The 14,805-nt window shown below is 42.9% G+C and overlaps 1 protein-coding gene across 1 annotated transcript in view; it reads right to left on the bottom strand.

Moving 5' to 3' along the window:
* Positions 1–1,318: 1,318 nt before the first annotated feature.
* SLC29A3 (solute carrier family 29 member 3) overlaps positions 1,319–14,805 on the bottom strand; it is a 271,683-nt gene continuing 258,196 nt past the window's right edge. Inside the window, exon 6 of the mRNA XM_085603462.1 lies at positions 1,319–2,665. Within this exon, the coding sequence (XP_085459588.1) occupies positions 2,023–2,665 (643 nt within the window). The 3' untranslated portion in view covers positions 1,319–2,022. The remainder of the gene's footprint in view (positions 2,666–14,805) is intronic.

Raw genomic sequence — 14,805 nt, 5'->3', positions numbered from 1 at the left:
GGAGTCAGCTGCTCGCAAAAAAGTTGGATGCAGCATCTGACCACAGGCCAGGCCCTGCGTACAACCCCACGCTGTGCATGGGTGCATGCCTGCGAGGTATTGGACTCAGTGCCTGGCTGCAGACCAAGCCGTGTGGCCAACCCCACACATGGAGGGGGTGGCTTTGAATATGGTAATACAATATTACTTTATTTTTGTTTTTAAAAACCTAGAAAAGTTTTGGGGAAAAAACAAAAGTTAAAGTGATGTTATAGTTAGAAATTGTAATTATATCTTACTTTACATTACAAAAAGCCTTAGAAATTAAAAAATAACTAAGATTAAAGTAATTTTATAATTAGGCGAAAATTTCAGTGACAACGTAGCATTTTAAACATACAAAATGACTGCAATTCACCAGTTATAGTTCTCTCAAGTAACTATAACCTGTGTCCTAGGGCAACTATAATTTGTGCCCAAGCCATCCACTGCTAATTATCCCACTTACTACATCAATCATGACAACTAGTTATGACATCATTGATAATACGATTGCAACATTTGCAATGAAATTATTGATGAGAAAACTGTGCATGGCAAGGGGCAAGTGATAGTTACCTTAGGGCACGAGTTATAATTCCTTGCGTTGTAGTGGTTCTTGTTGTAGTGGGCGCGTTGTAATTGCATTACAATGTGTTTGTCTTTGTGGTATTAGCCCATATTCATGAACAATAGACTCTTCTGAAGAAAAGGTCAGATATTAAAACAGGTTTTTCTGGCGACTAGTAATGTTCAAGTGAGATTTGGAAACAGATTGGTAACTGACTACAAACTACACAACTCAGGAAGGACAAACTGCAACTTGAGCAATTACTGTCTCAGCACTTCTGAAAAGATTTATATGATAGAATCTGTGACACTGCATTGCTGTGGTTCGCTGAACTTATGGCAACTACAGAGACCACTGTGCATGGACAGTAACATAATGCCCATCTTTCATGATGAGCCTATTGAAAACTATCAAATATCCATTCAATAGTGTTTACTAGATGTAAGATTGGCATCACCCTTCAGCTAAACATGAGCGGCAATAAAATAAAAAGAAGAGATGAACACTTGTTCATATGCTCCATCTAGAGTTGCTGTGGTGGTGAGCAGGCACACACAACTCAGGTGAGAAGCTTGGCTCGTTTAAACACAAATCATTTGTTTTTCTTTCTTTAATATGACATTTCTACTGCAGCATCTCAATAAGGAGTTGCTGCTATAATGCTGTCTGTTTCAGTGGCATGTGTATTTACTGGGTTTGTGTGTGGCGCTCTTTGCAATAATAGTGTCATTCTTTCTTCCCGCTTTTTATTAACGAAGTGCTATGCAACTTTCTACATGAGTATGTGTAAAAAAGCACAATCAGAAAGTGTCTCTTTATTCTCTGAACATGCCAATGGTTGGTAAATAAATTTGACTAACCTAAACTTTGCTAACCAGGATCAACTGGTGAGCGGCATTGGCAGTTAACACACTCCATCTCGTTTACTTGAGTCTACGCTACCCTGAATATCATAACCCGTTAAGTGTCAAGATGACAAGATAGTACATGTGGGAGAAAACTAGAAATTAAGTCGAAAAATCTTAATCATATTTTTTATCAACAACAGATCTGACTGTATGTTTTGTCAACAACAGTTTTGACGCATGCTCAATCAGTTGGTACATACTTTTCTGCTGTCGGGTTTTAAGATTATAAAACAAAGCATTTTAAGAAAATTTACATTGATAAGCCATTTGCAATTCGACTACTTGGAATGTGCTTTTTCACTGGTTATTTCAAATATTGTCCAGATCTTAAAACAGTTGAAGCACCCTTAAGGAGTTGAAAAATCTTATAAATAAAAATCCTTTTTACAAGTGGGTCCATTTCATGCTATACAGTACATGATCCTTCTATTTAGTCTCAGGAGTAGATGGGCATCATTTTTGCCCCACCAGGTGGATCCTTAGTTTTTTTTAAAATTATCTTTATCTAGTATTTCAAATACAATTTTAAATCAGATGCACAACACCAATAGAAAAGGCAGACCCAAGTGCTAAGCCGAGGTTTAAGAAAAAAGTCATCATAACCCCAGCGGCTTCAGCCAATTCTTTGGGGACAACCTTGGGCCCATAGATCATGGCAAGGGAGCCCAAGTAACCATTGCTTAGGCCTACAAGTGAGATGAAAATCACAGGATAGGCATCATGCTGAAAAAGAACAATGTCCGAGTGAGAACGGGGCTGATAGTTGCAGAAGACGAACAAGGGGATGAAGACAGTTCTCAGCAGGATCACAACAGGAAAGAACTTGCTTTTTGGCCCAGGAATTTGAATCCAAACAGTGACCTGTCTGCCACACCAGTCAGCAAAATTGTACATGAGGAAGCACGTTAAAGGGGTGAAGTACTTGTTAGTCCATATGCTCCCCGAGGACTTATTGACAGAGGCAATACTGGAAGAAAGTGTGGGAAAGATGATTATGGAGATAAAGAAAACATAGAAGACGCAAGAGGCCAGGACGGAAATCTTCTTCAAGATTGGACGCCACGGTGGAATACCCTGATTTACACCTGTAGGCTCCCCTTCTCCTTCCAAAGAATTATTTGGCAATGAAGCTTCTTTGCCGACTTCTTCAATGCTTCTCATGTAGTATCTAAACAGAAAACAAAAATAAATTATTAATGAGATCAAGAAAGAAAGTCGATCAAGAATCTGATGTCCTACTACTTTATGGGCAATATGGAGTTGCATCAATCCTATATAGCAGATATGTTGGTCAATGAAATATACTGCAAAACTGGTGTATTTAATGGCAACTGTACACTGTATTTAGCAGTTATGTAAACTACAATGCTCAATTGCTTACAATTTGTGGAACCAGAACATGTAATAATGTCAAACTGAAGAATGCACAGGAACTTTCATTTTATTTTCCACTGAACTCATTTTACCCAAGATTGAGAGGAAAGCTCCATCCCTACAGACAAATGAAGTGTACAGAAAACTTCAAACATCTTCTTTCTTTTTCATTTAAGTTGCTTTTATTTAGTTTTCTTGCAAAAAAAATGAAAACAAGGCAACAATTAGTAGAGAAAAGCAACGGCAGAGATGAATCTGACAACTAAACGTAGCTAAACAAAACTTTACAAAAATCCTTCAAACTTTCACAAAAAATAATCAAAATATTTAGTGTGTTAAGGAAAAGGAAATGTAAGAATTTACAATTTTGTTACTGGCCGGTGTGTCAAATAATGTTAACTACGTGAGTAACTGATTACAGCAACGCGAAGAAAGGGACTTATAGTGCGCAGGAACATGAGTCAGAGACTATCACTCAAAGTCGCAAAATTAATAAGAAGTATCTTGAAAAACTCTGCCAATTTATTTGCAAACTAGTCCAGTGTTGAAAAATGTTTAAACTTAATGTGTATAGCAAACACAACAAGATGATGGACGGAGTGCTGAAACATTTCAAATACTCACCCGAGTCAAAAGATCTGGGTTAAATCCATTGCTCTTTTGCTCACCATGCCACCCCAGTCTGGACCTAGCCATATGCAAATCAGTCTTAGCCCTGCTCCTCGTGGGAACAGTCCAGCCTTAACTGCCAAGCGAGGTGATCCCTGGACCGGAAACAAGCATCCTGAGACCTGCCCTGGCACTTCAAGACTTTCCTACTTTGTGAATGTTACACATTGTGTCAACAGCATCCAGCTTCTCAGTTGGAAATTATGGGAGTGTTAAAGATGAAGGATAGTAGAGATGTGCAGTAGCGTCTTTGAGGGCATGCATGTCTGCTTATCATCAGAAACATCAGAAGTACCCCTGTCCTTGAAAAAAAAAATACTTTGTGCCTTGCTAATCAAGGGATTAAATAAAGAAGGGGCAGCATTTGTTGAGGATTTCATAGGAGAGGTATACAATCAAGACGGATCTCTCTCTGTTGGTATCCCAAGTGAAAGGAGTGCAGTTTGAGGCCAATACAGTGTGGCCTTAAAACTGTATTGACAACTGTAGAGAGCCAACATCACCTGGTTTTGAGTGTGAGGGTATGGCAATATTATATCCAAAATCTTGCTTGAAAGTGCAACATAGATAGCAAGGCCATGCCCTGGTCAAGTAGTCTGAAGGCATTGAGCTGTGAAAAGAAATCATGCTTGTTTTGACTTACTAAGGAGTTCCTTCGATCAAATGGTTGAGTCTAATTAGCGGAAGTTGTAAGAACAGAAACCAAATGCAAGATTTGTGGGAGCAGCATAAGATGAATATTTAACCAAGTTTCTCACAGAAATAGATCATGCACAATATTGTTTGAGGGTGCATCTCAAAACTTCCCAACATCCATCTCAATAGAGAGCCCGCTCAAGATTCCTCAGCATCCGTCTCTTAAGGAAGTGACATCACTGCATTTGCCAACATTCATCTCTGAAGGAAGCCACATTAATGTTCTTTATCTGTTACTTTCAACCTTCTCACCTACTTTACTCAACTCTTCACCACCCGGGTGCCTCCAGCTAAGGCAGACACAGACATGAAGGGCTCTTCTTGTTTGTACCTATTCGGACCTGGAATCTTTGCTCTTGGTAAACTAGCTTTATCATATGTCTGGCAAACATCACATTTTGTAAACATACTCAGCCATGGACACATATAATGCCTCTAACATCATTTATAATATCGCTCACAACAACATATACACTCCCACACCACACTCGATGCTCATCAATACACACTTTTCAGTCATATGCGATACAGACATCATCACTCAAACAAACCAAAATGCACTCATCAATTAAACCTGGTTGCACATTTCACCAAACACTTCCTGGACATCCTCCTCCCCCAATAGGGGAGAGGAGTTGGCCTAACGGCTAGGGTGGTCGACCTCAAATCTGGGGAACTGGGTTCGAGTCTTGGCAATGACGCTGAACATCCTGTGATTCTGGGCAAATCACTTAATCTCTCCATGCCTACCAAAAATGAATGTGTCCTCATGTAATGTAACTGGTGCTATGTAAAGCGCTCTGATACCTGATTCGGGTCAGGTTTGTGCTATATAAAACTCTGTAAAAAAATTAAAAAAATAAAATGGTAACAGCATCCAACACATAGACTGCACACTCAAAGTATGAAGGGGATTGCATACATACACTAGACATCCTGGCCCCGCACTATGAGCAACTCTACTATACCCAGGTTTTTTAATCTCCCTTCATGCCACTTCCCCCTTTCAGTCTGCAAAACATCCTTCTTTCTTCGGATGTCCGGTCATCCAGATGAAATACATATGTCCAAGAAAAAAATCTGAGACCTCATCGCCTATGTCTCCATATACCGACACAACACTCTTCGAAGACTTTGACCTCTCTGACAACTTCAACACAAAATGCTTGCAGCAAGATTTCTACACATTGGCAATACAACAGCTCAAACTACAAAGGCAATACTCTGGACCTCATCCTATCAGCGCCCTCAAATATCCAATGTCAGACACCAACAACTCTGGAATGAATCAACCTCTTTGCCACCCGCTTTGACATCACAAATACTACACATCAACATCATGAACAACTGAAAAGAGGCGAAATAAAAGGCATCCATCTGGAAATAAAACCCAAGAACTAAACAACCTTCCAGAACACTTCCAGTACATCACAGAGGGCATATTCTCCTCAAAATAAACAACAACTCTATGATATCCCAAGCTGAATGCTATGTTCCTGAAAAGCTGACCCAACAAACCATCAGCACCTTTGTACACTCGAGAGCGTAACAAATCAGATCCAACCTTATTACAACTTCCAGTGCCCGATTTCCAGTCACCACTCGTAACCTCGCCACCAAATGGACCCTCTTCAAACCTATATGGCATATTGTGCTCTCCAATACCCTGAATTCCCTCAAGGCAACCTCCTAGGAAGGTGACACTCTTCTTTCTACCAACCTAATTTCAAGGAGAGGCTCTCATACCTTTCTCCACATTGTCAATGCCTCCTGAAGCCATGGAAAATTAGCGGATGTCTTAAGAAAGATAATGTTCTTCCCCTGATGAAACGGAAACTGCCGATGGACCCAGCCAACCTCACCAGCCTTGTATGTATAGTAAAAACCATTCAAAAAGCAGTCTCCACATAACTACGGGGGCACATTAGCAAGAATGATCATCTACGGGGAGTCCAATAAGGCTTCAGACCATGCTGTAGCACTGAGAGAGCCACACACTTCTAGTACACAACAACACCCTCCTCTTCAATGACAGGAACAACCCCTTCCTCCTGGTGCAGTCTGACCTCTATGCAACTTTCCACACAGTTTACTATTCAGCTCTGATCAACATGCAGAAAACATGCATGGGATTTTCAGGCAGTATCTTAAAATGGCTCACATCCTATTTCACCAAACAGCCCGACTTGCAGAAATAGGTCCAAGAACATCACAGACAATCCCCACCTCCTGCGGAGTAAGCCAGGGTTACATTCTTATTTCCATTACCTTTACCCTCTACGTGAAACCTATCATATCAAATCTAGCAGACAGCAGCATCAAGATCCACCAAAAAGCAAATGACACCCAAATCTACATAAAACTATCCTCACCAAATGAAATACAGAGACTTAAATCTAGCTTTGAATATATCCAATCTTGGATGTGAACTAACTTCTTGTAGCTAAACCCCACAAAGACTGAATTTCTTTTTTTGCCTTCAGCCCCAAAGACGGCAGAATCAAGCCCGCCTCTCCAAATTAAAACAACTAGGCTTTCCTTCAACTAATCGACCATGCAAAATATCTGGGATTCACCCACGACACTATGCTCACATTTAAGCAAGACATTGCAAAGTAGACCAAAATAGGTTTGTTTCAACTCTCGCTAATGAAGAAAGTTAAGCCATTTCTTTTGGAAGATGACTTCAGAACAACCTCTCCAATCTGGACTGAGGCAATGCTCTGCTCAACGGTGTAGGATAGTGTGTTTCTGTTGCAGTAACCCCCCCCCCCCTCCCCATTTTTGGCAGATTTCTGATGCACTTTGAATGAGGGTGCCCTGGGTCACTGCCAATCAGGTTTCCAGGGCCAGTGTTTTTTTTCCAAAACTGTACCTTTGTTTTCACAATTGGCACACCTCTGGATCACATGCAAGTCCCTTGTGAAAGGTACCAGTAGTACCAAGGACCTTGTGACCGGAGAGGGTCTCTAAGGGCTGCAGTATGTATTGTGCCACCTTCAGAGGCTCCTCACCAAACACATACACACTCCCATTGCAGACTGTGTGTTTTGGTGCAGACAAACCTTCAGTCGGCATCGCAGACATCCCTGTGGGCCATGCCCACCAACCACTGCCTGTGGCATAGGTAAGTCACCCCTCTAGCAAGCCTCACAGCCCTAAGGCAGGGTGCACTATACCACAGGTGAGGGCACACCTGCGTGAACAATTTGCCCTGACAGTGTCTGTGCCATTCACAGGCATTGTAAGTGCAGTAGATCCATATTGGGTACACGGCCATTCAGGGTGGCGAGCTTCAAATGATTCTTGCCATTTGATATGCTAGCCAGGGCCTCTCCAGTTAGTGGAAATGCCCACCCCCTTGATCAAGCCCCACTTTTGGCAGCAAGGTCAGAGGGAAAATTAGTGGTCATGAGAGGTGTCCCCCCCTCTCTGCCAGAACCACCCCTAAAGTGCCCTGGACCCAGATGACCCTCTCCTTATGAAATCCTCCATCTTGAATGGAAGGGTTCAACCCAGTCAGGTTGGGGGGATGCTGCTTCCCCAAAGGGAGGGGACACGCTAAGGGGTTAGCCACCCTAAAAGCAAGCAGCACATTGGCTATTATCTGCCAGTGCCTGTAACCCACCTAAATTCAGTACTTCGGGCACCCTTGAACCTTGATCCTCAGATTCCGGTCACCCTGCTAAAAAAAATATGAAGAAATCGCTGTGCAGCTGAGCCTGGAAGATGACTACTGATTTGGCCTGAGCCCTACCGGCCTGTCTCTTGCTCAACGACCCTATGAAGAAAACAACGACGCCTGTCCCAGGCCCAGCGACTTCCAGGAACCCCAGGAAGACTGCCACTCTTCAGCCAAGACCAGATCTCTAGAGGACAGCGAAATTTTCCAAAATAAAGTACACCATGAATTCTTGATCTAGGCAAATCTGAGACCCATGCCCACTGTGCACCCAACGCCCATTGCTTAGTTGCTCACCTGTCCTGTGAAGTCTCACCAGGTGATCCTGACCTAGTCTTCATCGGTGGGCTGACCTCTCCTGGACCCCATGAAGTTGCCTGCAGCATCTACATGAAGGTTCCCCCTAACCGAGGCCAGCTCTGAGCAAGAAGATCCGACACCAAAAGGTACCCCCGCATTCACAACCCTCCAGCCTTGGGGAGACTAACCGACAGTGCCTCAACCTCCTCTAGCCCTCCAACTTACTTGCCCAGCTGGTGGTCACCATCAGCCAGCCTCCTGGTCTGAGCCTGCAGCCTCTCTGTGCGACGAGATTCCCCATTAAAATGCATTGGGCGCCCAACACTGATTTGCACCCTGTCGCTCCTGTGACGCTAGTGGTGTAGCTTTGGTACTGCCTTGTCACCCCGCCCCCCCTTCCTGTCATGATCTTAACCCCCAGGGTTTGTGACCCGAAACAACAGGTACTTACCTGTAAAACATGCCTCTTTGAGGTGCCCCTAGTCTCCATTGATTCACACTGGGCCCAGTGACCTCTGCACACAGCCACCCCAGTGTTGCTGGTGGTGCAGTACCCACCTTAGAACTGAACCTTGCCCACTGTTGGTCCAAACACCAGAAGACTGGGATTGTAGGTTGTATTTTGCTTTAGTTTTCTACCCTATTTTTGAACCTGTTTATTATTTATTTTTTATCAGGGCACAGGTATGGTGCGTCTTGACGTCACTGATTACTTACAGACGGCTCCGCAATTCACGTTGTTCTCTTAATTGTACACACAAGGGTTAACATTGGCATTTTGGTTAATGGATCTTGGGAAGCACCACGTCTTTCCATTTGCACACATGAGGTTTATACAGACGTTACGATCAGCTTTCTTGTTCGTTTAGGTAAGTTTGTGTCTTTCCTTGAAGTGGTTGCGGTGCATTACATGGAGTCAACATAACATCCGTGGTGTTTTCTTTTCACACAGCTGACCGGTTGGTTGCTCATAAGCTCAGATATTTTGTGCTTCTGTCAATAGGGGTTTCCACAAATGTTCCCGTTTGGCACTATACTTTGAACATTTTTTTTTACAGTTACACATTACCAAAGTCCCCTGTGGCGTTTCATTTTGTTTACAGGCTTTTTGTTAACTACAAGGTTAGTTGATGAGAGTCCACTGACTCATTGGAATACTGAATATCGTTATCATGTCCTTAGCTTTTCAGGCAAAACCACTCCTTGATTTCAAAATAATAAGTGTAAAAGCGTTAAGGTAACTATATTTTTCTGCTGACATTTCACATGCTTTTTCTTACTCTTGCATTATGTTGCTTTTTCCAGGATGTTGTTACTTTCTTTTTCCTTCAGGCAGCACGTTACTCTTGCCTACCCTCCCTTATAACCTTTTTCCCATTTTCTGGTTCTCCAATGTCATACGGTCATACAAATGGCAATAGCGCTATGCAAATATGGTAACTCCACTGCATATAAAAAAACAAAAGTAAAAAACATTGCCATTTTCAACACCAAGAGCTCTAACTTTCACAAATGTGAGAGACTGATTTCATTGCAAATGCTTGTTAGGTCGAACCTGGGAGCGCATGCGCTGCTCTGCGAAGAATGCTATATTCGAGTATAGACTTGAAGCCATGCCCACTCTCCACCCACATTTTACATTGGCTTGTGTCATTGTCCTTTGTAAATGCTGGCTTCTGATCCTTTAATCATGCTTTTTAGTCCCTCCTTAGTACCGCCTCGTTTTCTATTGTAACCTCCCATGAGGACTGGCCTTTTAACTTCTGTTGTATGTCTTATTTAGTCTGTAAGCACTATTTTCTTTAATGACTATCTCCTACTGCAGGCACGACATGATTTCCTGCATCATTCAGCGCACCATGCACGCTTTCACTTTTCAAGCAGCCGGACGCTTCTTTGAAATGAAATAGGTCTCGCATTTACAAGAGTTTGATCTATTGGCATTGTAAATGATTTTTATTTATGTGTTAATTATCAAAACAGACACATAAAAGGTATTGTCATCTATAATGACAATAGCTTAAATGCGAGACCTATCGCATTGCAAATGCTTGTTTTTGGTGCAGCTGATAAACACGTCATGTGTGATGACGTCATTAACTGTGAAAGTGAAAGCAGCTAAAGCGTTTAGTTCAGGTTGCTTTCAATTTGATCAGCGCTCAAGGACATAGCTCAGCACCTGAGGCAGAGAGGTACCATTTGAAAGAGGAAACTCTCAGCATTCCAATGTTAGCTTTCCATTGAGAAGTGCTTACCAATTCTTTTAGAACAACCCACTTTTTAGAATGTGCAACTGTTCCCACTCATGTACCTTTAATGAACATGAGGTGGGCGATTTTTAAATGTAACTAAAGCATCATGGCAGCACAAGGTCATTTACAGACAACACATTTTCCATTGAAATGCCCACTACATTTACATAAACATACAGTTTTAGTGAAAAAACTATATGGCAAGCAAATTATAATGTCTGGAAATCGGGTTTCAGTGCATATTTATCATTTGTGCATCACCTTTGTTTTGATCCATAATAAAATCTTTATTTCCAGCACACTCCAGAATTACAAAAAAAGTGCTTTCTCTTTGCTTTCCTAACTGCTGAATGTGTACAGATAATTTACAGTATTCATATTTTGTTGCCCGTTACAAAAAAATTACATTTTACCCTTTCACTGTCTCTGCCCCCTGCAAGATTCTCACATAATTCACTTTACTTTTCTTTCTCAGGCTGCTAAGTGAGAGGAGTCTGTAAACACGAATTCCTGTATAAAAAAACACATAAGCAGCAATTTGTCAGAAGACATATCCTGGCATTTGACCTCTCTATAGCCTGGCATTTGACCTCTGTCTTTGAAGCACAGCAAATGTAACAACATGAATAGAGAATTTAAAGGCAATTTTATTCAATGCTTGGACTTTCACTACCCACTAAAAATTGGCTTGAGATCCACAATTTGGGGAACACTGCCCCAGAAGATTCCTGCTAGTAGATCATCAAAAGAGGGCGATTCTTGAGCAGGAATCCACTCCACTAGAAGATCATGGTCATTTTCAAGGAGGGGGAATGGTTCCCCAGGGATGGGCTTATGCTCTCTCTCCACTCAAAACCTTAACAGTCTTTCTGCGCCCCCCCCCCCCCCGACCCCCAGTGGCAGCTCAAGGTATTTACCCCAATTCTGCCCTTCCAGGGGCCAGGAAACAACATTAGACACCACAGTTTACTTTTCTTTATCATGTATGGGAGGGGTGGGTCCATATTGGTATCAGGCTGCATCTCTTCTCCAGTGGACCAGAAAGTCTTTCTGTCCCCAAAGAGCCATTCTCTGGAGATTAATGTGTCCACTCAATTGGGCAGAAAGCACCACTAGACACCAGGGATTACCTGATCACTTTTTTAAGGGAAGGGAGCAGGCCTTTATTGTTATCATGCTGCACTCTCCTACACCAGGGGGGTACACAGTCTTTCTGCCCCCCCCCCCCCCCCACCCAGGGGCAGAAAACTAACGATCACTAGTGATTACTTTTTTGATTATGTATGTGGGTGCCCGAGAAGACCTGGCATTGAGCAGCGCGCCTACACTCCTGGGCCCTAGACAGTTTCCCTGAACTCTCAGTCGTGGCAGATTGTGTGATTCTTGCCCACCTCCCACAGCGAGGCATAAAGCACGCTAGAACACGAGGGTAAAAAACGTAAAAACAATTATAAAGACTGGGGGGTTTACTCCAATATGTCAAAACGATGCACAAAAGAAATCCTACTTTCCTCTCTTGTTCCATGGGAAATGGCTGCAGTACTAGGACTCTAAGAAGGCTGCTATACCAAGGAAGCTTACCTATGGAGGGTGTCTCTGATCCTTAGAGCCACTTGGGAATACAGGGTGGAGTGGCTTGTGTGCATCCAACCATTTTTATAACCCAGAATGCCTGGCGAACATCAAAGCTATGCCTATAAACACTGATTTTACTTTCACTAGCCAAGGGGGAGTAAGAGTCTGCTATCTTCCTTATTATATATTTCCCGGTTATTGGTGTCTTTCTACCGTTCCATGGAACTCCCAGTAATATTCTGCTTTAGAATATCTGTACAGTTAGGTGGAGAATCTGTGTTGGTTTGAATCTGAACCTCTTGGACTAGCTGTGACTGGGATGTCTTCTTTCATTAAATCTTACCCACAATCTGGAACAACTATTATAAGCCTCCTGAAATGAAATTCACATTGGTGGCGAACGTGTTTCTAAGACACCTGACACTCATATAGTGTTGAAGACAGGCTCCGACTACAGCTCAACTCTTCTGCGATGTTTCTGACATGCGCAGACCGAAAAAAAAATATAAAATGGGCATATCTGAGAGAATGCTAGCTAAGTAACCTACTGCGAGTAAGCATTACAAAGAGTATGGTTGTCGACCTGAGAGGCAGAAGGAGGCCGTGAAGTTGAAGTGTCAGGAAGCGTGAGATAGGAGACACTAAAGAGTAGGCCTTATCATTCAGTGAATGTGCAAGGGGGCACGTTAAATGTACTCGGGCTGTATCCTGCAAGTCTAAATTTCGCTAGCAGTGATGAACAAGCACTGGCAAATTCAACAGATCTTGCCAAAGTAATAACTATTAATTTTGTCGAGGTTTCATTTAGCCAAGTTGTAGAGCAACGCAGCTGTTGTGCAGCATGGCTGAAAGTAAAGAAAATAAGCGTTGCAGTGCAGTCTTTGTCGTAGTGCTTTTTTTAGGTTGAGCCTAGCGGCAGCGTGCATGTGCTGCTCGCTCTGCGAGGCACGGTGTAATAGAGTATGTAGTGGAAGCCGCCACCCACTCTCTGCCCATATTTTCCATTGGCTTGTGTCATTGCACTTCTTAAATGATGGCTTCTGATTCGTAGAAAGGCTTGTTAGTCCTTCCTTGGTACCGCCTTGTCTCCTTTAGTTACCACCCATAACGACTGGACCTTTTACTTGGCTTGTTACAGGGTCTGCCTTATAAGTGGGTGAGCACTATTTTATTTATTGACATGACACTGGGGATTGACACTGGGGACAATGGTGGCTGCTTTATTTTGTATCTGCATGCTGAGCGCGTGTCGCTTTAGGGACACCGTGGTCAGTTGCATTTTTTTTTTTTTTACTTTAATACGGAGCACGCCCGCCCGCTTAAGGGACACCGCGCTCGGTTGCATTTTATTTTTTTTAAACTGTAATACGGAGTGCGGCGCTCACTTAAGGGACACCACACTCGGTTGTTTTTTGTTGTTGTTTTTTTTACTTTCAATCGGAGTGCGACACCCACTTTAGGGACACCGAGCTCGGTCGCATTTTTTTTTAACTTTAATACTGAGCGCGGTGTCCCTAAAGCGGGCGCCGTGCTCTCTTTTTTTTAGTTCTATAATAAGCGCGGCACCCGTTTCAAGGACACCGCGCTGAACCTGGAGCAGCTTCGGCTTATTTGCTGCCCACTCCCTCCCCTCATCCAGTCCGCGCTTGCCTCCTCTTTTGGCACCCTGAGGGGGCGGAGCTTAGCGGCAATCTAAGGTAGTGAAAAGAAGCCTTTGCAATGGAAAGGATCTCGCATTGACGCGAGTTTGAGCTATTGGCATTGTAAATGAAAATGCCTTTTTTTTATGTTTAGGTTTTTGAAGCATAAATAAAAGGCATTGTCATTTACAATGCCAATAGCTGAAACTCGCGTAAATGCGAGACTTATTGCACTGCAAATGCTTGTTCTTTACTTTTGTCTAAGCTGCACAACAGTTGCGCTGCTCTACCACATGATTAAATAGATTGACAAAGCCAAAAAGCTCTTACATATGCGAGACCTATTGCCTTTGACAATACTTGTTTTAGAGTCATGCCTGTCACATCAAAAGTAATACTTACATGTTTTGCTCTATTGCAACAGAAACGAACCCTGAACAGTTAAATGTCGAGCAATAAACAGTGGGCTCCATTTTCGTGTCCCAATCAGCAGTAACAGCGTCAGTTCATTTTCAATTCTGTTAAAGAGCATATTAGGTTGACTTGCACAGAGGCTGACAGGTGTGAAGGAAGTTTATATTATTAATGCATAACAAAAATGCTTCATCATCTAAAATCTCAGCCGCATGTATCCTACGCAAGAAGGGCGCCTTGTTAAACTCGAGAACACCGCAGAAACGCCATGGAGCCCAGTGACGAGACGCGCTTGAATCAAGAACCATTAACTAATCCGCCTGCAATTACACGTTTCCAATGCCGAGGTTTAAAGAGTTGAAAAAGAGATGTTTAAAATGCGATATCCCGTTCAATGAGTCAAGCACACATATACACCCACCTCAACAAACACTGCAGAGTGACATCCTGCTTGCTGCTGCGGTTGACGAATCATTATGAAAAGGAGATGGGGAACAGGAATGTCCGTCAAGTCGCTGACGTTTAAGATGACAGATTCTGAGTGCATCTGGGTATCACTTCACTGCGGTGAGCATGGCATGGGCACACGTTAGAAGTTAAAGTTCTGGTCAGTGAGGGCTGACATGGTCGCATAGAAAGAAGTTACTGCGGTTTGTGATATCCAGGGCACGAGTCGGGGGTACACGCGGGTGGAGGGCGTCCACCC

This window comes from Triturus cristatus, chromosome 1_2, assembly GCF_964204655.1.
Source record: "Triturus cristatus chromosome 1_2, aTriCri1.1, whole genome shotgun sequence".
Lineage (NCBI taxonomy): Eukaryota > Metazoa > Chordata > Amphibia > Caudata > Salamandridae > Triturus > Triturus cristatus.
This window is presented reverse-complemented; position numbering and strand designations above follow the sequence as displayed.